Source organism: Corvus cornix, chromosome 6 (genome assembly GCF_000738735.6).
Source record: "Corvus cornix cornix isolate S_Up_H32 chromosome 6, ASM73873v5, whole genome shotgun sequence".
In the NCBI taxonomy this organism is placed as follows: Eukaryota; Metazoa; Chordata; class Aves; order Passeriformes; family Corvidae; genus Corvus; species Corvus cornix.
In genome coordinates this window covers 13,808,658-13,834,788 of record NC_046336.1, presented here as the reverse complement: position 1 = coordinate 13,834,788, position 26,131 = coordinate 13,808,658, and the positions used below count along the sequence as shown (strand labels likewise).

The 26,131-nt window shown below is 42.0% G+C and overlaps 1 protein-coding gene across 7 annotated transcripts in view; it reads right to left on the bottom strand.

The window, feature by feature from the left end:
- LCOR (ligand dependent nuclear receptor corepressor) overlaps positions 1-21,366 on the bottom strand; it is an 84,859-nt gene extending 63,493 nt beyond the window's left edge. For 3 of the 7 annotated variants that reach the window (XM_039553994.1, XM_039554000.1, XM_039553999.1), the window contains exon 1: positions 21,254-21,366. In XM_039553994.1, the coding sequence (XP_039409928.1) occupies positions 21,254-21,350 (97 nt within the window). In that variant the 5' untranslated portion in view covers positions 21,351-21,366. Of the gene's footprint in view, positions 1-4,201; positions 4,295-21,253 lie in introns of those variants that run through there. The other 4 variants (XM_039553998.1, XM_039553997.1, XM_039553995.1 and 1 more) reach the window with 4 other exon arrangements.
- Between the last annotated feature and the right edge of the window lie 4,765 nt (positions 21,367-26,131).

Here is a 26,131-nt window from a genome sequence, read left to right as displayed (position 1 = left end):
GGACAGCTCAGTTCTGTCTGAAAAGGAAGAATGATCTAGGGAAAATCTGAAGGTGACACAGGCAGCTACACAAAACTGAAAGGGTAAATGAAAGCAGGCAAGGGGATCACAAGTTATCTACCTTAAACCCTAAAAACAAATCAACACACAAAGAGGAGTATCTTAACACTGAAAGACACAGAATTCATACTAGCTACAGGGCAGGTTGTAGTGACTAATTGTCATCACTGAAGTCACACTTGGAAGTACCCAGCAAGCAAGGCATTCCATGAATCTACAACACCAGGTGCAAACCCAAAGGAAGTAAAGCCAAGCCTAAAAATCCTCTCCAGCTTTATGGCTGTTTGCACAGCAGCAGTATTAAGAACACAAAGGTACAAAGTAAGCACATGACCACTCTTGCGTACGGCAAGGAAGATACACCTGTATTACTGTTTTTATCCTTGTGCCAACAGAACCAAATACTAGCAGAAATATTCTTAGTTATCTTTCAGTCACACCTCAGGTTACGCCTATGCACTAAAGAAGCTTCAAGCCCTGATATTCCTCTGGAAACAGAAAAGCATAAGCACAGCTGCTGACAACTTTGTAACAAAATATTACAGCAGAAAAACAATTTGGTGCTGAAATTAACTGTGGGAACTGAAATTGCCAGATGTGATGGAACATTACTCTGTGTAGACTAGGAACAGTAAACCTTCTCTAGAAAAAAACCTACACTTAGATGCAAGAAACACACAGTAAATAGCTGTAAAAAAGCCTGACCTTTGGGGTTTAGTCAAATTTTCCCAAAGAGCAAGTGACTGATAAATCTCTCCCTCACTTTTGATGTCACATCATGTCTACCATCATTTCATGTGGCAACTCTTGGAGTCTTACTAACCTTTTAGCCTCAGACATACATCACCAATTCTGTAAGCCATGCTTGCAGGTGAGCTTCTCAAAAGAAGCACCCCAGTTTCTTTGAGGCGTTTTGTGTTCAACTACAATTGGGATTACACAGAGCTTTTCTTTTTCCTCTTTGACAGCAACATGGGACAGGAGAAAGGCTACTTAACATCAGCATTTCTAATCACGCTTTTGACTGGAAATATAAATGACTACACAAGAACATATAGAAGATTTTTAAAAAATCTTTTTTGCTTGCCTTATTTCTAGGCTGGAAAAATTTCCAGGCCTAGTCCAGTTACACCACCAGGAACAAGTGGCAGGACCAGGGACATCTTAGACAACAACACTGTGGAAATCAAGACCTGTCCAACTTAGTTGTTTGTTCTCTCAGACTGCCCTTCCCTTATTCAGATCTGAGACAGACATCTGAAGTAATTACTGGAACAGAACTGAAGATCATAGCCAGAAAAGATCCCGTGGGATTTGGCTGACGCAAAAGTAACAGGATAGAGAACACAAATTTCATGATGGCCATTCAGCATTTCAAAGTTATTCCCAAGTATCTTTTCTGGATAGCTACAGTGAATTTGGTGTCTAATGGTATATTTAACAGCTTATACTGCACTTAACTGAGTCATATACACAGTAATTTCAGTTCCTATCATCATCTTTAAGTCTTCCTCAAACCAAGCAGTTCTTTGCAGCTTTTTGACACTGCAGCCTTCTCCATCTCATTTATTCCAGACCTTCTGGAATTCTTGAAACGTAGCACTTATTATTGGCCTTCTTTAGTCAAATGTTTAATCCACTGTACTTTGGTTGAGGCCAGCCTATACTCTCACACATTTGTTTTCAATCTAGTTGAAGTTCTTTGCTTCAAAGCATTATTTGTGATCTGAACTTGACAGAAGACAGCAGTTCCATACTTTCTGCATGCTAAGTTTCTCAATGTCACTGTGTTGCAGCAGAATCTCAGGCTATGCTAACAGTTAAACAAATTACAAAGTTTCTAGTCAAGAACACCAAACTGTTACAAAGTCAAAACATCTGGCGATAAGACATCTACAGCCAGTCTTGCTCTAATTTTACAGTTGGTATCTCAATAAAAAGGTCTTAGTAAACCTGCTAGTGCCTTAGAAATTTTCAAAGAATGAAGTCACTATTTGGGATGATCAGAAGATCTGAAACCAATTCTTTGATGCTAAGTGAAGAAACACTGGGAGAGCACTCAGCCTTCCAAATCAGAAGTTGGTCCTTTGTTCCAAATCAGAATTAAGTTTTCCAGTTAACCTATACACAAATCTTCTCAAGCTTGCCCACTCTGTTGTACTGCTAAATTCATCAAGAGACTGAAGTATCTGTACAACCTTTATATGAAGAAACAACAGAAACCCTTCACAATTTTGAGTGCTGCTTTGCTAGAAGCTTCAGCTTCTAAGATCAGTATCATTTATATTCAAAGCAGCTCTTTTTCTAACTTCTTAATTGTTCTTTCAGAGCAAAATCTCAGAAATGGATTTCCTAATCAGTCCATGGCTAGGAACTGCATGCAGTACAGCCATATAAACAGTAAAGGAATTCGACACAAACTGAGTTTCTGCAGGCTACACCCTAATCACCAGATCCTAAGGGATTAAAAGGCCACAGTAGCACTAACAACTATTCAAAGTTGGTTGATGTCTATGACACTGTAAATACCTTCCCTTAAGGGTAATTTTTTTTCCCCTACAGAATTCTTCATATGTAAGTTTCTCTAAAAGAAAAAGACTACCATGCACACGTAATGAATGAAGTATGGTATAAAGAGTGAACAGTAAAGTGCTGACGACTGTGTGTGCAAGAAGCATTACTAACTACTTCATGTGAGTGCCTTGTTCCCCACTACTGTCAACTTTATATCTTAAATACTCTGAAGATTATTTCAAATATAGCCAACTTTTCAAAAAATTATCTTTGACACCAGAAATATTTCCAAGCTCAAGGAATATTTGACTTCTAGAACACACACTTACTTTTCTATAAAACAACAACAATAATACAAGAGGTATGAGTGAATGAAATCAGACACTAAAACAAAAGGCACTGGGCTACTAGAACAAGTGCTGCAGAACAACTTGCACTTGTTCTTCTTTTGCCAAAGTAGCCAAGCTAAAGAAGAACTGCAATTTTACCTGGATTTATTACCCATGTACAGAGCTGAACAGTACAAATTAAAATCCAAGCAGAGAAACTATACCATCACTTTAAAATCATAGCCAAGAAAGTCAGCAGCAGTTTTAACAAAAGAAATTCAAACCACATGAAGAGAAGCTTCCTTTCATTTACAGGGGAAAAAGAACAGAAGCACACTGGAAAACTAAGGCTGGAGAGGAACCTGCAAAATCCACAGCTACACAGTGAACACTGCATTCAGTATCCTAGTGACTTCACTATTTTAAATACTTGCTTATATTAGTGTTCAATAAGTAATTTGATTAAATATAGTAGTAGCTGACTATTTTAAATACTTGCTTATATTAGTGTTCAATAAGTAATTTGATTAAATATAGTAGTAGTTGAATACATGGAACACTCCAAGAGTAGCCAAGTCAAAACCCCAACATTTTTCAAAATACCACATATTTTAATGCTGACTTTGAACTGCTAACTATCTCCATACAATTACTTACATAACAGAAAACATGCAATACCCCATTTTGCAATAGTGATACAATCACAAAACACATTTTTAAGGAAGCTGCATTATCAAATCTGCAAAAAGAGTTTAGCATAGGGCTTACTCTTCCAGACAACTGGCTTCTTACTAGTCCCAGAATAATAATATGACTTGAGATGCAGGGAATCAAAAAAGACTTCAGTGTGCAATTTTGGGTTTTGTTAACGCTTATTTGATGCAAGTATTTCTATAGATATTTGACTATTTCAAGTATTTAAAAATCTCTCTTCATGCATTCAGAAGTCTGAAATGGTCTTTCATAAATATCTTGAACATAGTCTAACGATTTTATATGTTCGTGGATTAACCTACAGTTAATCTTATTACACAAAGAGCCAACATTTTCAAGAATGAGTGCTAAAGCTGTAACACTAAATAAGCTCATTTAAAAAGCAACCTTGAAATTCTTTTTACTCCTGCACCCATTTTAAAGTCACCAATAAGCACTAGTCAGACTGCAGAATGTTTCCACCAGCAGGCTTCTGAATATGCATAATGCCAATCAAGTTAATTACATTTAAGAAATAATAGTCTATGTGCAATTAAGATACTGGCAACATTTTAATGCAAAAAAAAATGTTTAAATATACTAACATCCTAGTCTTGGGATATCCAGTCAAGCTACGCAAAGAGATGTGTTTGTCCCTTGCATACTCCCAAATGTGGAAGTAGGATCAGAAACTGGATCTGGAAGAAAGGGTAAACAGCACGTTAGTTAAATTCACAGAGGATACTATGTTCGGAGATGTTGCAAACATTAGTGAAGACAAATACATAAATGACCTAAAGAGAAAATAAGATTAGTTTGGAAATAAAAACATCTCATGAAAAATAACTCCAAACACTCAATGTAGAAGAACCACAAGGATAGCGGAAGAAAATGTAAAATGAAAGGAACCTAGAAGCAGCAACAGTGGACAGTCAGCTAAATATTTGCATTGAAAGACAGTCTGGAGTTGCAGAGGCACCAAACAGAGCAGGGAAATTAAAGTTCTTTCTACAGTCTTTGAGCCAATAACAATAGCCATCTCTCCACACAATTGCCAGGGACTGAAAAATTCCCCTTCACTCCCAGCAAGTGGAAAGCTTCTCTCAATGGCAAATCAAGTTCTGCAGGAGGTAGGGTTTAATTTTTTTTAAGCAAAGTTAACATACGGTTAGCATAAGCCTACGCAGCAGGCTCTTCCAGTACTTCTGCTGCTTGTGGCTTTGTGCAGAACAGGAGGAAGCTAAGAAAATGAATCCATTTTTACAGGTACAACTCAACCTTGTATTGTTCAGATTTATTCCTGTGGTCCTCGAGAAAAGAAACCAAAACAGCTAGTTCAACTACTAAAAAGAAAGAAGAATAAAAAAAAACCCTTCACCATTTACTTTTTGCCTCAAATTTACTTTTCCCAAGAATGACATCCACTCATCCATCAAGGCAGATGTCAGCACTGTCCAGCTTTAACAGCAAAGATAACAGGAGGAAAGAACGGACTCTACCTTTAGAAAGATTGAAAGAGGATCTCCACCCACAGCAGACAAATGTAAATTTAAAAGCTAAAGTAACCAGCATACATCTTCAAGGACTGTCAAGCCTTTGTTTTTCAGAAATATTTCTAAGCACAAACTAAGAACCATTTATTCTGAATCATTCCCAAATTAACAGAATATGCTAATTTCACAGGATTTGTTTCTCTCAGTAACAAGGGTTCCATGAGGCAACCATGTAGATGCTTTATACTCATGGCAGTCCACAGACAAAAAAAAAAAAAAAAAAAAAAAAGGAAAAAGACAGAAAAACCCCTACCCCAAACCAAAAGGTCCAACATTTTACCAGAAGCCATCTTTCTGCCTATCACGTTGCTGAATCTTAGGAGAAGCTCCAGTATGGAGATTCATGCTCCAGTCAATGCATCCCATCATTACAAGAGAACAGCAGACTGAAGGTTCTCCCTCCTCCTGACAACTGCTAAAAGATGTGATTTCTGAAATAAGTCACCCTATGAACATCTACAGCTGCTGCTTGTGATGTGATGGCAAGAACAAAACAGCTCCTACCAGTTTCCCTCATCTTTGACAGAAACTGGTTAATCCTGTATATTTCAAAGGAGATTTAAACAACAGATTGGCAGGCATCCCTCAAGCCAAAGGCACATGAAACACAGCGTGGACAGGTTTTAAAGTAGTTCAAACTATAAAGACAGTACAGAACCAAGAATCACATCATCTCATTGAAGAACTCAGTGCATTTCAGGAAGATGCAAGACTTCAGACATAACAAAAATTAATCTCTGCTTTTTGCACCAAAGGACACTGGAAAAGTATCTCTGTAATCTTTTGCCTCTTTTGAAAGATCAGTGCTAGCATGAGGCAAGATTCATAGAAGCAAACTCCAATCAAGCCTACAGATTCAAAGCACAGTCTCCTGAGCAGATCTTTCAGTAGCAACAGCAGGTTTTGCAGCCCTTTCCTTCTACTCCATCACTCATTCCTACTCCCACACTGCATCAGCTACACTGGTAAAAGTTCATGAGACTGCAGAAAGGATAAGTGGTTTTGCACACACACCCCTCACTTCTTTTTCGTTTTTAAGCAGTAACTTGTACAAGTTCACCTTGCATGAGAATGGCTGCTCAGGGTTAAGACAAAGATTTCACTAGCCCAAATCCCAATTCCAATAAGTGCAAAAGTGTAAGTGGCAACACAAGGGGTTGCCTTAAACAACGCCATCTCAAAAAGCATGGCCAGCAAATCCCAGAATACATCTTTTCAGAAGCAGAAGCATAGCTGCTGTTAAAGAACAGAGCATACAATTTGTTAGATGTGTAACTGCACTGGACTCTTTTCAAGTGAAAAACATGAGAGATACATGCTACAGCAAAGATGCTGGAAAATCAAGGCCTGTTAGAACAGAAAGGAGATAGAGTCAACAACACTCCATGCTCTGTAGGTTTTGGCACAGCATGCTGCAGAGAACAGGTGAGGCACACAGGAGCAGGAGACTCATGCTCCTGCAGGAGAGACCACCACACGGATCACAGAGCTCGTGTGGAAGGCAATGGGACCTACTGCTGAATGAGCAGACAGAGGTTTTCTGGGAGTGGTTCTTATTCCAGTACTCTCATGAATGCAGAGCTGGCCTGACACAGCCCTGTCGTGCTCCTTGGTCAGCCATCAGGAGCTGCTGGCTGATGAATCTCAGATTAACTCAGCAGAAGTGCCAACTGCCCTTAGCTCTACCTGCTTTTTTTCCCTAGTGACTCCTGTTCAGAAGCAAGCCCTGTAACAACTTTAAACATTGTCTTAACACAAAATCCCTAAACCAGTAGTCATGCTGAATATGCATCCTGATTGGCTGATCACATAGAAAGCCCAGTCCAAACCTATGTATCCCTCTGTAGAGACTGTTTTCACTGAAAATGGAAGATACTGCACTAGACCAAGAATGCTTCGAAGTCTGGTGTAATGAGGGGTTGAGGCTCAGAAGGTTCCCATGGCTAGAAACCCACTGCCCCTGCGGTTTGGGAGAACACGGACCCCAGGCAAGCTGTTTCAGCACCGGCCCATCTCCCCAACTGGCATCATAAACCTAAGGTGTAAGGCACCCTAGCAGAGACTGTTGTCATTTTGTTAAAGCCCAAATACACAGATTACCCAAAGAGATAAAGAAAATCCCTTCCTTTAGGCCAACATTCAAAAGTGTGTTGACTCCAGTTCAAAAGGAGAATTTAGACTACCTCTATGTCATAGGAACCAGAGCAAGGAAATACCTATGAGACTGACTACTAGGGGATATGAAGACAGATTCCACTGGTTTCATCCCTGAAAACTTTTTGCTAACAGTAACTAGTACTGACCCAAATGTCCCCATTACAGCATCAGTTTCTCTGTAACTTCCTGTTAATTTTATGAAAAACAAACATATTGGATAAAGATCTTTATCAAGATTTCTGCAACTTGAGGCACATTCACTAGCAAGGCGGCATCAAGAGTAGAATGAGGCTTGCCTGACTCAAGTGCATTAAAGGAGGGTGATAAAAATTAAACAGCAGTAAAATGCACATGCATGCAAAATGTATGACTGCAAAATGTATCATGCAAAAATTGTTAATTAAGAGAAGCAGAGTAAGAAAACACAAAATTCCACAATTCATTTATCCCAAGTCACTAGAACACAGATTACTGCAAACTGAAGGTTACTGTAACAGGGAAGTTCATTCTGCAGCATATCTTCAATGTTTTGAAGCTATGATTACTGATCACCTGGCACTTTAATCCATGATAAATCCACCTCTCCACTGAAAGAGCTGATCCCACTCATCCTCCCCACCCCCCCAGATGCTCACTCATCTTGCATTTGCACAGTAACATGACAAGATGGTTCAGGGATCAGTTTCCTGATCCAACCCAGCACGCATTTACACAAAGTGAGGGCAGTGGCACAAAGGGGGTGGTAAGATCACCCTTTTCCTGCAGCATTTTAGATCTGTGTGAGAGTCAAAACTGCTGTGCAACCATGAACTGTGTTTTTATAAGGAAATTCACTTTTACTGCTATGCATCCCTTGGACATGCATTCTATTTACCTGTGGTGGAACCAAAATCTTTCCTGAATAATCTTATATATTGGCCAGCATTAAACAACTATAGGCTCCTATACTGCTCATTTAGGTTAAAAGACATACAATTGTGATTTCTCAGAAATTACTGTAAGAGTTACTGCCCAAACCTGTACCCACTCTAAATGTAATACAAAGTTGCAGTTTGACAAGGTCTGTAATGTGGACTTGCAGTTTCTTCAAAATCAGGGTGAAATGCTTTATTACAGTTGCTCTAGCATAACCTCCTCTATTTCAAAAAGGAAAAAAAGTCTACTTAATGTTTCCTATAGCATCTTCTACCCACACTAAACATCACTTTTAGGGTATATAAACTATAATCAACACATTTCAATGTTTTTCACCAAAACAGTGCTATTGCAAAGAGAATAATTTCATGCCTTTTCAGAAATCTGGCCCTCTAGAAACTTGCTTAATGTGATGCAATACAGTTTAAAAAAATAGCATAATGTTTAACTTAATTCTGGACAAAGAATAACTTATGGCTCAAAAGCCAACAGTAATTTTATTAGATATTCTTGAGAACCATTTTCTGCTAATTTCCTTAAAAAAAAGGTTCAGAGAACCTAGCTAGGCACATCTCTAAGCTGTCCTAACCTTTAACTCTTTAACTGAAAACAGTATGTTTTTAGAATAGCTTTTTCATGGTGACTTCTATTTGACTTTTTAAGCTTAAAACAACAACATCAAACCCAAAACCAAACAAAAAAACCCCAAACCACAAACAAAAAAACAAAAAAAACCCCACCAGAACCTGCCTGCCTTCTCCCACCAGTGCCTCCCCAAACACTGTCCCCTCAAGTTTTACATTAGAACATTAATAGGCAAAGGCTTCAAAAGAATACACTTTTCTCATTGATGGGAAGATCAGGTAGTTAGTTACCTGAAACTGTTTTTTTTTTTTTCTAACGTGGGAAACATTTTGCCCATTCCCCAAAAATGCTTTAAGATGTATTTGGAAGAGTTCAGTCTTTATACTGCTATTAAAGCTCATCATTTCCTTTTCTAAATGCATTCTTTGTGAAGTTTGACCCTCATTTATGCCACATCTGGATTTTCAAGAGACCTAGTTTTGAAGAGATATTCATTTTCCTTCACAGGTTCCAAGAAGAAGAACTCTTGGGATATTTCAAGGCTATGATGTCCTGTTAGTTAATTTTCATTTCTACCTCCCCTCAAAAGGAACTAACAGGGAGGAGCCACCTGGGTTAAAGAATGCCTTACCAAGGAGTTTGAAAGCCCACAGCCAAGTATTTTACATGTCATTTTGAAAACAACTGTAAGCTTATGACCTTCTGTGAGGTCATCTGAAACAAGATGATCAATTTCCTAAGACCACCTGACTCATGCTGCTTTAGACCCCAGCCCCACATGAGTGTGGACTGACAGCAGAGGGTGAGGCAGTTATTGCACTAACAGCGGAAGCACATTTGCACGCTGGCTGCCATGCTGACAGAAAGCAGGAATTAGTCCTCAGGAGAGCCTCACTTGACACACATAACCACAAGGTGCTCCAGCAGGCACTGGTGTCCTTTCACAGCCATTGAGAACAGATGGCTCCTACCTCAGAGGCAAGGACACCCCTCACAGGGATTCCTCCACACACCCACATCCATGGCTCTTGTTCTGGCCCACTCACAGCTAAGGTCCCACAGTCTCTGCTCAGACTAACCTGTGACTCCTCATTACAGTCAAGGCTTATTAAACCTTGACTTCATGACCCAGCTTAAAACCAGATCAAATACAGCTACACTGGCAAAACTATGGGGCAGCAAACCAGTGTTCAGAGCATTATTTATTTATTTAATAAAGAAATTTTTGACACCACCAACAGAGTTTCAAAACCACACAGTAATTTAACACTCTTAACCCTTCAAGTCTGCTAGTACAAAGCAACACAGAAATTAGCTCTGTGTGCTGCTAACCAGCAGAACCATGAAGACCCCCCTAGGCAGCACCATGGCATGCTGAGAGCAAAGATCCATCTGCCTGAAAGGTGAGATCAGAGGATTGCTTATCTCCTTCTCCTAACTGAATATGAAAGAACTATTCTACTTCCCTTACAGCAGTGGAAAGCCCTCCAACTTTCAGACAATAGAAAGACAGACAAGAAGGAACATCAAGAAGGATATAGGGTTGTGATGCTGAAATGCCCACAAACATGATAAGCAGAAGGTGCCGATTTCCTGGGAAAAAGTGTTTTTGCATAGACTTTTTTTTAAGTAGGTTTAGTAGTTTTAATCCTAAAAATAACTGCTTACTTTCTAAAGTTTGTGAGGTGTCATCACAAGCGCATTTAGCTGCTAAAGTTCATCACCATGCCAGTAAGTATAGACCAAAGCAGCTGTGATCGACTTCTCAATACATGCCTTCCTCTCAAGCATCTCCCATTATATACCAAGCTGCGTAAGGCATTTCCTATCCTAGGGCCAGGAGCAGTCCTTGGCCTACAAGGAGTTGAGAAAATAAAGCCCTATCTGCTGTTCTTATTTGGAGCACAGAATTCACTTCAAACTACAAGCAGCAGAAAGATACAAATTCAACATTAGTCACAGGCAAACAGATGATTTAGGAACAAGAACCAATCTGTCACAGGCAAGGAGAGCAGCCTCCATGGCAAAGTCAACTACAGTTCTGCAACATCTTTAACTTATGAAGTCAAATTTTAATCTAATTTTAAACTGAGTAACTTGTTGAGCAGAGTAACCTCTGAACTCTACTCAATTTACTGTTAGTATGCTCAAACTGTGACCTCAGCTATGGTTCTAGCAAAAAAGAGTCAGGAGGACAGTGGCCAGGATGGAGACTATTTGGGTTTTGATACCCAGAACAGCAGTGCACCAAGGGATTACCAAACAGCTTAGCATCCATCCCATACTTCAAATGCCTTCTAGTCATTAAAATAAATAAATCCATGCCCTCTTGCGACCTGAAAGGTGGTTTACCTGTTGTTTCAGGGCATCTGCCAATGTACCACACGGAGACTACGTCAGTTTATGCTCAAGCCTGCATATTTAAAGTTCCTTTCACAACCATGTAAGGTAGGAATGCAATGAAATCTTTAGATCTAACACAAACTAGCAGGAGTTTGGCCTTCATAGCAAGGTTCTTGGAAGGGAAAATACAGAAGCTCTACATACAGGGAGTGCAGTTCTGTAAACAGACCTACTTAACAGCACTCTAACATTTTTTCAGAAGTCAGCCTTCAAGATGAAGTTTTCCAGGCTTAGTATCCTCCATGATATCCATTTTTAGATAAAATACACTTTTAAATAGCAAAGTATGAGAAGAGGAAGGAAAGTTAAAAATCAATCCTAATCTAATGGATCACTAAATATCAGCTCATACTCCTTAGCACCTACAGCCACTTTGGAAAGGAAAAATAGCCCTCATTTACAAATCATTTAGAGCAGTAATTTTCAAACTGTGGAATCCTGAAAAGCATAAAAACCCCACACAATTTAAACTATTGGCAATAGTCTTGTTTTTCCACAGTTGCTTCTTGCCAACTTCAGGTTGAAAAACACTGATTTAAGAGAGCTCTGGCAAAACACAGTTCTTCTCTCAATGGTGTAGGCTTGTTCAAGAAATAAATGCAGCATCTGCATGGCCTATCTCAACTGAGCACTAAAGCCATTCATTCCCAAATGACTGCACATGTCTCAAGGAAAACTGCAGAGGGAAGACCAAGGCACTAGATTTTGTAAAGAGTTTAAAAAAATACTCCTGTGAGATAAAAGAACAAGGTTCTCATAGCATCTTACCATACAGTTCCAGATGATTACATTTTTCTTATTTTGTATGAATGCACAGGATTGACAAGGATGAGAGGGAAGTATAAAAAAACCAAGAGAAATGTGTGGGCAGTAGTTAGGCATTTAACCAGAAATACCAAATTTATACTTGATACAATTTTGTTATATATCCAGTTATACTTGATACGATTTTGCCCACCAAGTATAAGTTCGAATAAGCTAAACATTCATGAGAAATATTTCAGGGAAAAAAACTACCGTTCCCCCCTCCAAGAGACTTTGACACTTCATTTTGACAAAAACTCAGAGCACTTGTCTTACACAACACATTCTGAAGTATGGATATTCACCTAAACCACCACATAACTAATATTTCACATTTAGTTTTTCCCCTCACACATCCTCATCCTTTTCTCAATCTTGTAATATTTTGAAAGATAGTAAAGTACAACATGTATATAAAGAATAACCACTAAGGTCACTGAAACTTTCCATTTCCAGTTGAATAAGAGCACAACTTTTCCAAAGGACATTTAAAACCAGCAAGGGACACTCCTCTTATTTAGCAAAGAGGACAATTAGATGAAGAAATGATCACTGACATAAAAGTGCAGTAGGTTTTTTTTTTTTAAGTTTTTTCACTGCTCATTTGGAAGTTAACACTGTCAGATGGCTTTTTTCTTCATAAGATAAAAGTAAGACCCTTGAGAGAAACCCCAGAGGAGACATTCTGGTATCACAGAAACTTAAGTTTCACTAATGACTTTAAAACAGGAGAGAAAGCTAGGGATAAGGTAGCAATGCTCCTCCTATTCTGAAGGATGTAAATGGAATCACTGCTTTAAGAAGATTGCTTTTAAGTTTGTTTAGATCAGAAAAGGAAATTACCTCCATGCTTTCCTATTCTCTTGCTTTTGCAGAGCAAAATGGAAGTTAAGCATCCACTCCTGCAAAAATTTTCTTTAGGCAAAGGATACAACAGCATGTTTTCAGAAACGCATCTAAAGACCACGATAAAGCACCACCTAGAAAGCAGCTCTCATCATTTTTGCCACAATGACAAATCTTAACCCAGGAGATGACCAAACTTGAGACAAAGGTCTGCTGTAACACTAGCTTATCTTCAACTTGTTCACAATGAGAACAAAATAACTGCCAAAGAAGGCAAGAAGTAAGCCAGGTTGCTGTTTAAACCAAAGCAAATCCATTTTCTGCATTCCAATATATAAAAACATTTCTCCAGGAGCCCAAGACTACAGGACACAAGGCACAGGCTGTGAGGCCTCTTCTGATCACAAGACTCCCCATCTGAAGTGCACAAGCACGTTACTCCATTACTCTGACTAATCTGTGACAAAGTTTCAAAACTGACCTGCATGTTAAGTCTGCACAGTAAGTATAGGCTGACCACCAAAGAGCTCTGTGCATCTGAACTGCTGTGGAAAGTTTAACAGCTGCAGGACTAGCCTGTCTCTGCAAAACTGCAGGCTGAACTCAAAAGTTTATTACACAGGTAACAGCAAGCTGCCTCCTGTCACATAAACACAGCAGCAAAAGGAGCCAAACAGCGCATTGCTACAGACTCATTACAGACACCACGACATGTACAGGAGCACAGAGTAAGGAGCCTCAGGACTAAGAACTGACCTTGAAGTTTTAAGAATGGGGAATTACAGGCTGTGGGGTGAAGCTTTCACATCCTTTTGTTAGGGCAACTAACAAAAAAACAAATAAAGAAATGAAGAACTCTGACTCTTGACTACCTGTTCCTCTTCCTATTTTGGCAGTTACTCTATTTTCGAAACAACCACCACCCCTGCAGCAGCAGAGGGCAAAGGACATCCAATGGACTCATCTCCCCAGCTATACACTGAAACACCTGTACTATAAGTGTATGCATAAAACATTCAAAGACAACCAGAAAAGTTTTCATTAGTAAACTCAGCTCAAGAGTTAAGACTGGTGGCCTCTGATGTCTTTCCACACTGCTGGATTCAGCTTCTGAAAGCTTCCTTTGTTAATGAATACTAGGCTCTTGTCCACTCCTCTTTTCTCCCCCTCTACTCCCTCCCATAAAATATCGTGGTCCTCAGGGCATAAGGAACATCCTTTGTCTTCCGGCAAGTCTTCCCTGTGCAGCCACTTTGCCACCCCTCCTAGAAAATGTAAGAGGAGTACCATCTTTCCTCTTCTCTGTAAGAAGAGTGGAAAAAACAGATGGAGACATCATCTAATAGCAATTTTACTGCAGAGGAAGTGGTGTCCTGCAGAAATGTTGCAAAACCATAACCTCCACTTCATCTTTCATGTGTCAGCAGCACTGATGCGTAACTCAAATCTCCTGCTTAGCTTTGAGAGTTCAGTTTTTTGTCAACTCACCATAAAGACCACGCGGTACTACACACAACATACAAGGTGAACTAAATCTGAGGTAAAAGGTAATTGACTTAAAGATACCCAGAGAAATAACAGTGAGGCATTCTTCAAGAGTAAAAGAAAGAAGTTGAAGCTCTCATTTCCCAAAATGGCCACTTAGATTTGTCAGAGAGAAATGAGAAACCCCAGAGGCCTGCAGAGATACTGGGGAGAGGTGGTACAAAGCTGCAACTTATTAATAGAGGAACTGGTTGGGAAAGCAAAGCCCACAGTTCATTATCAGGGAGGGAGCATGAAGCCGGAGATTGCTTCAATCTTCCTGCTTCTGTAATGAACATGAAGCACACAAAAATTAACACCTACTCAGTGAAAGATGTATTTTTGCATGTGTTACAATACCAGCTGAATAGTCTCAACTCCTCATTCTCTGCCACTTCTTCCTCTGCACATGTTGTAGCAAAAAAAAAAAATTTAAAAAAATAGTTTTCCAGTCAGGTCTAGTCAGGGAACTGTTTCACCAAGCTGCCACACATAGCTGCGCTAGAACAGAGGGGACTATTTAAGCCAGTTTAGACAGCACTACTGTCAAACATAACCATAGTCTGTAACATGGTTACAAGAAACAAGATACAAACTAGAAGACTTTGTGCCTTTGGAATAGGCTATTCTACCCACTTCCCTTCCCCCCAGAGATATGATCCCATCAAGTGTTTCGGATGAGCTCTCCTGATCATCTCATTCCCAGCTAGGATGACTCAGGTTACTACGCATCACCAGAAGATTAGCTGGTTTTGCAGACTTCTGTCAGTTTAGTAAAAATAAGCACTAACAACCCCTCTTAGCCAGAGGCAGACCCTAAACTGGCTCAGCCTATCCCATCCCATCCAACCCTGCCCTCAGACAATCCCAAAAGCTGTGTATTTCTCAGAGATATGAATATCCATCCCAGTAACCTTTGAGAACCAAAGCCTCATCCTCTTAAGACTGAAAACATATACACATAGAAGGATGAGCAGAGGATTGGAAGTCTGTAAAATACTGCAGTAGTGTTTGCTCTGTCCCAACCTGTAAGACTACAGGGCTAATTTTCTTTAACCCTATTAAAGGCCTGTCTTTCCTCAAACCTTGCCTCAACTGACTTCTAGGAAATATTCTTCTCGTGGTCTTACAATAGCAATGGAAGAACACAAGTTCTCAGACAAAAACAAACAGCAAACAAAAACCAAAACCAAACAAACCCCAAAACCCCCATAAAGACACATGACAATACTTGCCTGGATGTACGATAGCCTAAGATGGCAGAATGTTGAGTCATGAAAGTACCACGCAATAATGATTTAGACAACTGAGCATGGAAATTGGGATTTTTTATCTCCCATTTTCAATTAAAGAGCAGTTATTGGACTTCTGTACATAACAGTATTTGGCCTACCATCAACATAGGGCACAAACTATGAAGAAATGGCTTAAAATTTTGGAGCAGTCCTTCAGGTACTCTTTTAAAATGGTGCTGTACCATGAAACTGTAAATCTGTAATATATACATCCCAACAAAAATGCTAAAAAGATTTTATCTAGGTGGATTTTTACTATTTTCTACATGCTTGGAATGGATTACTGTAATTAATTTTGGAAGTTCCATTAGAGCGGATGAATTCTGAATGTCATTATTTCTCCATTAAAAAGTTCAAACACCTATACTTTCTGTAGGACAAACATATCCCAAGAAGGAAACCTCCCACCTTGCAATGACTGTTTTTACCTCACACAAATTAAAATACATTTTTGTTGAAATGTGAAACAAACCAAATGATTAGGCCTAGTCTGAATTTTCATGTCACAGACATCAGAAGTAGACCTCAAGATGGTGTAATTTAAAGTGATTATCAAGACTTTTTTTGAATATGCTTTTCATTGGTTGACATCGTCCCTGAAAGGAGAGAAGTTATTCTTCATTTGCAAGCAGGGAAACAAGGGCAAATCCACAGTGATCTGTAGTGAATTCAAAGAGGTATTTGGAAGAGATTCATCCCCCACAGTTCAACTTCTACTGTTCTTCAGACACATAGCATCCTTCCATGCACATTTAAAGTAAAGCTAAATATCAAACTGTAAACTTTACTCCTTACAACTAAGGATTTTTATTTTTAATGACAGTTGCCTCAGATTTTTTTCCTGGCATAACTTTGTCATAAAAGGGTAATTCTCCTTCCCTCTATTCATACCGCCAACAAGCAGAAAGGTTGGAGCATAGAACAGATCTTCTTGAACAAGCCTTCAGCTACTACACTGTAAAACTGCTGTACAATGGATTTATATTAATAAAAAAAGCCACAAGCTGCAGCTACGTTGCACGCAGGTTGAGATAAGGCAAACAGTACCACTCACACATTTGCTGGGGACAAGGCTGGGGGTGTATCTAAAACAAATACCAGTATAGAACAGCCCTACATTTAAACTTTAACTTGCTTTTTATTCTTATTTTTCATCAACATCACAGCTATAAATAAGCTTTCTCATTTTGGAACAAAGAAATACAATCTGACCTTTGAACTAGAACTACGTTAAACACTTGGAGACTCAAGCCTACTTCCAAAACAAGATAACACAGCTAACTGTTTAGAAGCAGCAGCTAATTCATATCACACACAGGCTGGAGCTATACAGGAGCCATAATCAAGATAAGAAAAGTAATAAAGATTTCAGAATTATTCAACTGCAATACACCTTCTCTTGATTATTATTAGCTTCTAATACTTCCTGATATATCATATTTCTTTCTCAGAATCCACACTTTAATCCTAAATATCCAAGGTCACAGAAGACCACCACTATACAATGAACTAAACAAAAAAAGATCAGGTACTTAGGTTGCAGTATTTCATCAGCAACAATAACTTTTAAAAAAAAAAAAAAAGGCAATTACTTCAGCATATTTTGACAGCATAAGAGTAAAATCAACAGCTAAGCAGCATTTCAATGAAACACTAGCAGAGCTCAAGATGATTGGAAATCTTATAAGAATGTTACAGATTTTCCCTTGAAATCCTCATCTTGCTCCCAAAACTAGGATCACTGCTGAAGAGTAGTGAACCATTCCCTCCCTGCCCCCACACCCCCAATACAGACCATAATTCAGTCAGGGAGTCTCCAAGAGTACAGCTAATATTTAACAAAGGGCCAAGCATCACCAGCTAGAAGAAATGCATGCAATCACCTCACACTACTACTCCAGTGACCACACAGCATTGCCATGCTATTACTGCCTGTATAAAAGGTGTCAGGAGGGTTTCAGGGATCTGTGGGTTATTTCCTTCCTCAAACTCCCCATTCCTTAGCAGATCCAACCTCATCAACCATTTCAAACTCAGCAAGTGTCTGAACAGAAGATGATTAGAGGCTGGGAGAGAGAAAAAAAAAATTAAAATCACCACATGCCTTTGTCTCTAGGTATCTGCTTTTGACCACTGAAAAAGATGTTAACACTCAAGACTGGTACAGAGAAAACAAATGTCAGCATCAGATAGTTATCATCTGACACACTGTGTCTCTATAAAGCCCTACCAGGGCATCAAGATCCAGGTGCCAGTCCCACCTACCCCTGCACTGTGGTTCCACAGTCCCATTAGAACTCACTGCTAAGAAAGCTTAAACACCCCTTCTCCACACTTCCTTCCATATCCAGGCAATGACATGCTGCTCCCGTAATTTCATCACTGATCAAGATAACTGCTCACAGACCTAAGCTCCACCAGCCTCACCACCTCCCCTCCTCACAAAAAGGGGATGAAATGCATGACAGTGAAGGGAGGTTTCAGATAGCTCAGGGAACTGATCTATCTCCCACAAAAAGCCACACTGGGACAACCAAAGATGCAACTCTGCGACAGTTCAAGCTGATCTGTATCTCTGCGGCTGTGTTCTCACTCTTTTCCTTTCCACCAGCTTTGCATTCTCACATTTCCTTGTGCGAGTGCTGGTATTTGCTTGACCTGACAGCCAGCCAGTTCAGGGAACTATACCAGCAGAAAATTATTCTACTCCCTCCAAAAGATGTTTTCCGCTAGGACAGCTCCCCTGAATCGGCTCCTTTTGGACAGGTGGTCCGTCAGACCCTCTGTGTTTTTGCTCCCTTAAGAGCACAAGCTTAGTTTGACAAATTGCCATGAACCCACAGTCCAAAGGAGCAGCTGACTGCAGAACCAAGAAACAAGAGAGGAAAGTGAATTACTTAAGCCATTTTTATTGCCAAATGCACTAGTTCAAACCACAGGTATATTTTTTCTGAATGCCACATGGTGTGGTATTAGAATGACTTTTCAGGGAAAGATGTTAACACAGAAAATCCCACATGCCTCATTTACTTTCGGAACTAAATATGAATGAATATTTCTGAAGTAACATGAAAGATTTTCCCATACTGATACATAAATAGTGGAAAGCAGAGTGTTTATTACAGGAAAAAAATTCTCACAGATTTCTACAAATGGCCAAGGTGAACAGAACATTACATAATTTAACAGTCCACTTCTAAATCTCGAGGAATATTGTCAAAATTCACTTAAAAAGGTGACAAGTATATTTAGAGCAAGGGGTTAAGATTCACAACATAACTTCAGCTGGAGATCCTGGGCTAGTGCAATAAACCTTTTATAATGTTATAAAAATATGAAAACAAAAAAGGTAACAATTAACACATTTACATGACCCAACAATTTACGCAAGATTCATACTAGGAACGGGGCAGATCCTGAAACCTCATAAAGCTGATCAATTTGAAGCTGAAACTATTTACGACATAGTGCCATCAAGATAAAAGTCACAGAGCACTGTTACACTTTGGACTTTATTTTTCTTAAATGGTTTTGTACTTTACCTCCCAAAAACCCCAGACAATTCTGTGCTTAACAGTGTTCACAGTATCTTTTGTTAAACACACACAGAGGGACTTTCAGAGAGGGAAATCTTCTGGAGGAAGAAAACGTATTAAATTTAGGTATGAGGAAGAGTATGGAGGGCACAAGGGGAGAAAGCAACTTCACGAGAAGCTGGCAATTTAAATGGCTTTAGGGAAATGGAACAGGGTGTGTATTAATGGGGGTGGAGGTGGGGTGTTTGGTTTAAGTTTTAGCACTTCGGGTTGCTAAGAACTTCAATAACGTAGTGTTTTCTTTGAGTGTGTAGATGACATAAACTTCTCTAGCTACCCAGAATTTTCCCAAAGAGCAGCACAATGAATAGAGACAATTCCTGCATTTCACCCCAACAAAAGATCTTCAACAGCAGCTTTGAAACTCTTTTTTGGTTTTTTCCTTCTTTCTTTCTTTCCCTCCAAATTTACTCCTCACAGCTATCTAGTTAAACTCCAAGCAGTAGGACAGCTCCACTGGAGGATTCAAGGACCCAATGCTAGAGCAGCAGGGACTGAGAGGAAGACAAGATGACATGCTGCAAATAGGGAGTTTAAAAAGAACTAGAACAGCTGAACCCCAGCAGCTTGATGAAAGAGGAATCGAGAGAAGGAGATAGAAGTAAAATAAATCTGGTTCAAGGAGAGGTGGAATAGAATGTAACAGAGATAGAATCAAAGTAAAATCCCGCCAACTGAATCTAAAAATAGCAATTATTCGTTGGAAAGAAAACCCAACACTTTTATGTAGTGTTTCTCAGTAACATATTGTCCTTCAATTGCTTTATGCATAAAATAAATTAATTGCTTGAATTAATCTGAAGTTAACAAGCATCTAGAGCACACTTTTATATTGCAGAAAATTAAACATTTAGATGAAGTCAAAAACATACACAGCAGCAGTTACACATCCTGGTGTAACCAAAAATGGTGTTTCAAATCCCTGATAATGAACTGGGATGCTGACCTAACTGACAATAAGAGGTTTAACTGCACACAAGGAACTAAAGTGAATCTGTGACTGTTACTACAGATTACCTATGCTGAGCAGTCACTGGCAGATTATGGCCATATTTGCATATTTAAAAATAAAACGAGGATTTGTGCTCAAATAGAAACAGAAGGCCAAACAAGATGAAACATACCAATGCTCTAGGCAGGGATTTTTAAGATTACTTTGCAAGTTCACAGTCTACTGTTCTCAAACCTTTTTTCTTTGGAGACACACACTGAATTACTGGCCTAGAGCTGACGTTTATGTGAATGTTGGGACGCATAGAAAAGATCTCAATTTCCTACTAGGGAAAGAGAAAAGGGCAAAATCTGTATGTTTGAATGGAAAAAGTTACTCGAGATGAAAGGGACTTCTTTTTCAAAACCCCAAACATTCGACTGCATGGAGCCTACCCAACAAGAAACGCGCAAAGGAGAGGAGGAGGGGAAAAAAAAAAAAAGGAGGTGGGGGGGAGAACAGAAAAGCAATCACACATCCTTTTAACCCTGCGGCCCCGCTCCGGATTCACGGCGTCAATCCGGCACCGCGATCCACAACTTTCCGCCTCCCCCGCCGCTCCTCCCGCCGGCTCCGCGGCCTCGCTCCCTCCCGCCTCGCCGGGCCGGGCCGGGGGCAGGCGGGCCGGCCCGGGCTCGCCCCTGGGCAGTGACAGGCGGGCCGCTCCCCGCCGCCGGGCGCGGCCCCGCCGTAAACAAGTTTGAAGGGGCCGCGGCCGGGCCGGGCCGTGCCGAGCGGGGAGGAGCGGGCGCGGCGCTGACAGGGGCCGCACAAAAGGGCAGGGCAGGACCCCCCTCCCGGCTCCCCCCTCCGGCGCAGGGCGGGGCCCGGCCCGGCGCGGCGCCTCACGGCGGCCGGCGGGGAGGGGGAGCGGAGCGGGGCGGGCCCGCAGGCCGCGGCGCCGCTCGCCTCACGGCCCCCGCTCTGGCGGAGCCTCCCGCCGCCGCGGGGCCCGGCCCGGCCTCCCCGCCGCGCCGCCGTCCCTCACCTACACAGTGAATGAGCTTGTGTCGCCACGAATCGAGCTGGTGGCGGACGCCGCGCCTCTGGATGGAGCACTGCTGCCGCCCGCACGGGCTCGCCATCTTCTGGGCGGGGGCGGGGCGGGGGCGGTGGCGGCCGGCGGGGCGGGGGGCAGGGAGGGAGGGCCGCGCGCGCCGCGCTCTGACACGCCCACTCGCGCCCGGCGCCCGCCCCGCCCCGCGCATGCGCTACCAGCCCGCCAGCGGCTCGCACGTGCGGCGCCGCTGCACCGGTCCGCTAGGGGGCGCTGTGGAATTCCGGAGCCAGTCGTGAGGGAGGGGAAACGCCCTGGGCGGTCGTCGTGTTCTGAGAGGTCATTGTGTCCTGAGGGGACGTTCCACCGCTGAGGGGTCACTGTGTCTTGAGGGGACACCCCACTCCTGAGGGGTCACTGTGCCCAGAGCTGTAATCCCTCCTTGAGGGGACATTCCAACCCTGAAGGGGCCACATAGTTTTCCATCAGGAAGAGATGAAACCTCCTCATCTGCTCCACGGTGTAGTTTTAAAACCCCCAGGCCTGTTGGCCATGATGCAAAGGGAAGGCACGTGCCTGCAGTGGCTGGGAGATCCCGCATTGACAGCTCCGTGACTCAGCCACCGCCTGTGCTGCAGCCTTGCACCACAAGCAGAAGGCCCTCACTCCAGGTGAGCTCAGATGCTGTAAGGGCACTGGTGATGCAGTAACACCAGTTCTGACAGCAAGCAGGGAATGCACTGACAGTCTAGAGAAGGCATGGCACTGCCTGGTGCTTGTGCAGGAGGACAGGAACATTGGCACCAGCTTCTTTCAAGCTCAGGGGATGAGACTGGAAAGTGAAATCTCTTACTCCAAACCTTGCCATGAGGCTAGAGATTAAGGTCTGTGAGCCTTTATTTCCCCAACCTAACCACCAGAGCCATCACCCTCACCTTGCCCAGCCACACATGATTAGGGAGTTAGAAAAGCGTAGAGCTCAAAGTTGGCTGTGCATAGCTGGCTGGTCAAATGCAGCTGCATTAGGATGTCCCCGATAAGGTATTTCCTGTGGAGAAAGAACTGTTTGAGCTGGCTGTTTGGGTGTTGTTGCAGCTGCAGTAAGCCACCTGTCCTGTTCAAAGGGAATTCCAAGAGTCTCTTAGTGCAGGCAGGTAGGAGAGCAATGAACCTGTCCTACAAAAGGAGATCAGTACAGCTCAGTTTGGCTAGCCCAGCAAAAGGAATGCAAACCCAAAGTGTGCTTGCTCTGCCAATCTACCAGGGAAGCTGCAGTGGGGAAAAGGTGGACAGAGCTATCTGAAGGCCAATGGTAGCATAAGGACACATTATTGATTGGCTCTTAATTCTCTCATAGAGGAAGTCAGAGGATGATTTCTCACTGTAGGAGGTGGAACTTCCCATAGCAGACAGCACCTAGAGCAGCAAGAGGCAAAAGCCCATTTCAAGATGCAGCTTCCGTGCAAGGCAGCAAAGTGTAGCTTGTTTTCGTGAGCAGAGCAGACAGGTTTAGGGAATCCCAGTCCTGGTTTGAATGCCATTAGCAGTGAAAAAAAGGAAGGCGTGACCTATGGAGAATTTCTATGCCACAAATAGTGGGAAAGCTCTTTGGGCACCCTTGCTCCGGAATGGTCTCCTTAGCGGCATCTCATTCCAGTTGCTGGTGATATCCTGGTCTTTGTTCCACCCCTTTTTTAATGTGATGAGCCATTGGGGTCTGCATGTCTTCATATCCAGAAGTGGGGAGTCTTCCTTCGACTCAAAGCCCAGACGTGTCTCACTAGAGCCTGAGTTCATAAGTCTGTTAGGCACTGTACTAATCACAGAAGTATGTATTCCCTGAAAGGCAGATAATCTAAACAAAGGGATTGCAACATGAATGCTTTAAACTCCAGCAGGTAACTTCTGTCTGCAGTCTGCACAGCAGCCAGAGCAGTGGGTGAACTCCCAGCACTAATTGTTAAGAGAGTTCCAGTTTGGGGTTTTTTGCAATCCTCTGTTCTTAGACTGATGTTTAGACAGCAAACTCTTTGAGACAGCCACATGGTTCTACCCTGTGCTGGTATTGAACCTACCATAAAGTTTCTGATTCCTGACTGGGACCCATATAAAAATTCATTCATTTTCCATAACATGTTGCCCTCCACAGGGCTAATTACAGACTGTTAGCATGATAAATACCAACAGTTTGGATTTCTTATCCACCACCAAAACAGGGAGGAAGAGGATGAGGAAAGCATGAACCAGAAGATCCAGTACATAAAGCAGGAGAAACTGTTTGAGAGCTAGAGAAATGCAACAGTCCTGTAATCTAAAAAATGGTTTAATACCACAGGCCTCCTGTGGGGAAGAGCAAACAAAGGGCCAAGGTCCACTTTATAAAAGAGCAGCAGCATCTGGAATCACAAGCTAAAACTTTTGTTTTCAGCGAGATGGAGAAAAAGGGTATAAAGAATGGTGGGACTGGCCTCAAGAGTCTCATCGAGAGTGACAACTAAGTGAGCAGTCATGAAACTACCGAGGCAATGGGCAGATCTGACTTGATCCTAGAATTAGACTGGACCAAGTTTGATAAACCAGAGCTTGCACCATGCTGCCACCAACGCCGTCAGGGAGGTTTGTTCAAACCAAAGTGAATCCACCATTTTCCTGGCCAGGACCATCAGCATGCCCCAGCAGCCACTCCTGTACTTGCTCCTGCAAACATCTCAGCACAAGCTCTCTAGCTGGGACACAGCTTTGGCACTCCCCCATTTCCCACGAGCCATGAGACTTGCTGCAGTTGGAGCACTGTTTTCCCCGTTTCACAGTGGCTCCCCTTTGATGTTAATTGTATGCAGGCAGAGCTTAGTGGAGAGTGTAGCTGTTCTCTGGTCCATCTGCTGGTTACTACTGAGCCGCCCAGACCAGTGGAGAAAATGCTTTGATGTTAATGAGCTGCAGACAATTTCACTTAACACCGAGCAGGGCCTGGCATCTCAGAGGTAAGACTTTCAAGGCAGATCCTACAGCAAGTCTCTCCAACATCCGTTTTGCCATAAGAACAGAAAATACTCAAAAAGATGTTTGAGCAGAAACCTGTCTTCTCACACAGTCTCGCACCACACCCAGTATTATTACAGCTGCAGAAATGCCAGAGGCAGGGAAGTAGTGAGAGTTAAAAATGGCCCTATATAATCACATGACTTTTATGGGACTCAGCAGAAGCATGATTTACCCTCTTGCCCATTAATTGCCTGATTCTGTGGTCCTGCAGAAGGAATACACAGGAATGGGAGAAGGGGATAGACTGTAAATTGCTGATTTGCCACAGACTGGTTCCTGTGTGGCTGGTGTTCAAGGCAACCCCGTTCTGAACATGGCACCTCCTCCATCAGCACAGCAGATGTCTGAATGAAATGGGCCAACTGCAGTAAAGTGAGACTTGCACAAGCAGCCTTGGACTATCCTCTTTCTTAACTGGGCTATTTCAGCAAAACCTTTTCTGTGCATCTGCTCCAGGCAGCAGCACCCTGCCAAGTGCTCGCAAACCTACAGGTCAGTGATGGATCTCTCAGAGACAGGGTACAAAAGAATCCGTGGATGTGTTGTAGCTTCCTTTGCTTCAGTCAGCCCTTGTTGTGGGCACCAGACCAAGAAGTTGGGATTTCTCCCTAGGGTAACACCTCATGTACTGGAGAGGGCCCAGATTAGGCAGAGCTCCTGCTGTGGAGAGATAGCGTGGGAAGCACAGAAAGGTGAGAAAGATACCTGTCCAGTGGAAATGAGAGGTACCACAGTCTCAGGAAGGAAGCACCAAAGCACAAGTATGAACAAAGAGAAGTGAGAACAAGGCACAAATTCAATTTTGTAACCCTCTGCCCATCATAAGCAAAGTATATTTATCGTGTCACACCAACTCAGCTTCTATCCAGACTCTGTGAGCTTTTGAATGAAGAGTGACCCAATCCTCTGAGAAGCCCCAGCCAAGCAGAAGTGAACACAGACTACGTCCCATCAAGTAGAGCAACAAATGAGACCTCACTGAAAGTTAAGGAGGAACATACCTTCTTCTGAGGAATGTGGCATAATTCCAATATATTGCCTTTGTTAAATGATTTATGGCAATGAGAGAGAGAGAGGTGCTAACTCTTTAGTTTTCTCGCCAGGATTGGATTATTCCCTGTGGCAAACTGGATTCACAGTTCAAGTAATGCAAGCCAAGTCCAAATGTTTGTGTCATGCCCATTGCAAGGAGGAGCTCACACAAATGTATGTGAGCCTACACTGAAATAAAACCTAACAAGGCAGAAAGTGACATCATGGAGGAGGCCATGACTGATCACAGGCAAAGGAGAGTGTCCAGCAAAAGGAACACTGCACTTTGGAAAGTCTACCCAAGTCAGCGGGAGGACAACATTTAACAACATATTCAGTATTTGCTGAGCACCAAAAGTCACTCCATCCAAGCAAAGTTTGTGGGCCATGTTTTGACACAATGAGCACAACTGTACATCCTGCAAGAGATGAGACTGGCAGACAAGAGGCCATTGACAATGGCATGGAGTGACACATACAATCATCCACAGATAGCAGTTAGGGCAACACTGTGATTTATACTGCTGGGCAGGAGCCTGAGAAGCACTATGGAGTGTGTGCAGGATGGATGAAGAGGGATGCAATTTGATCCCTTTTTCAAAGGGATTCACTGTCACATGCAATAGCAGCTTCACTAGAGATGGACAGACTATCAGCCTGAGAGCAGAGAGATATTCATTACGTTTAGGATGGATTTCAGTGCACGAGAGACAATGTATTGTCAGAAATTGTAATATTAATATAAATAGAAAGCAATAGATTTGTAAGGTGAATGGGAGTAATCTGGGGTTT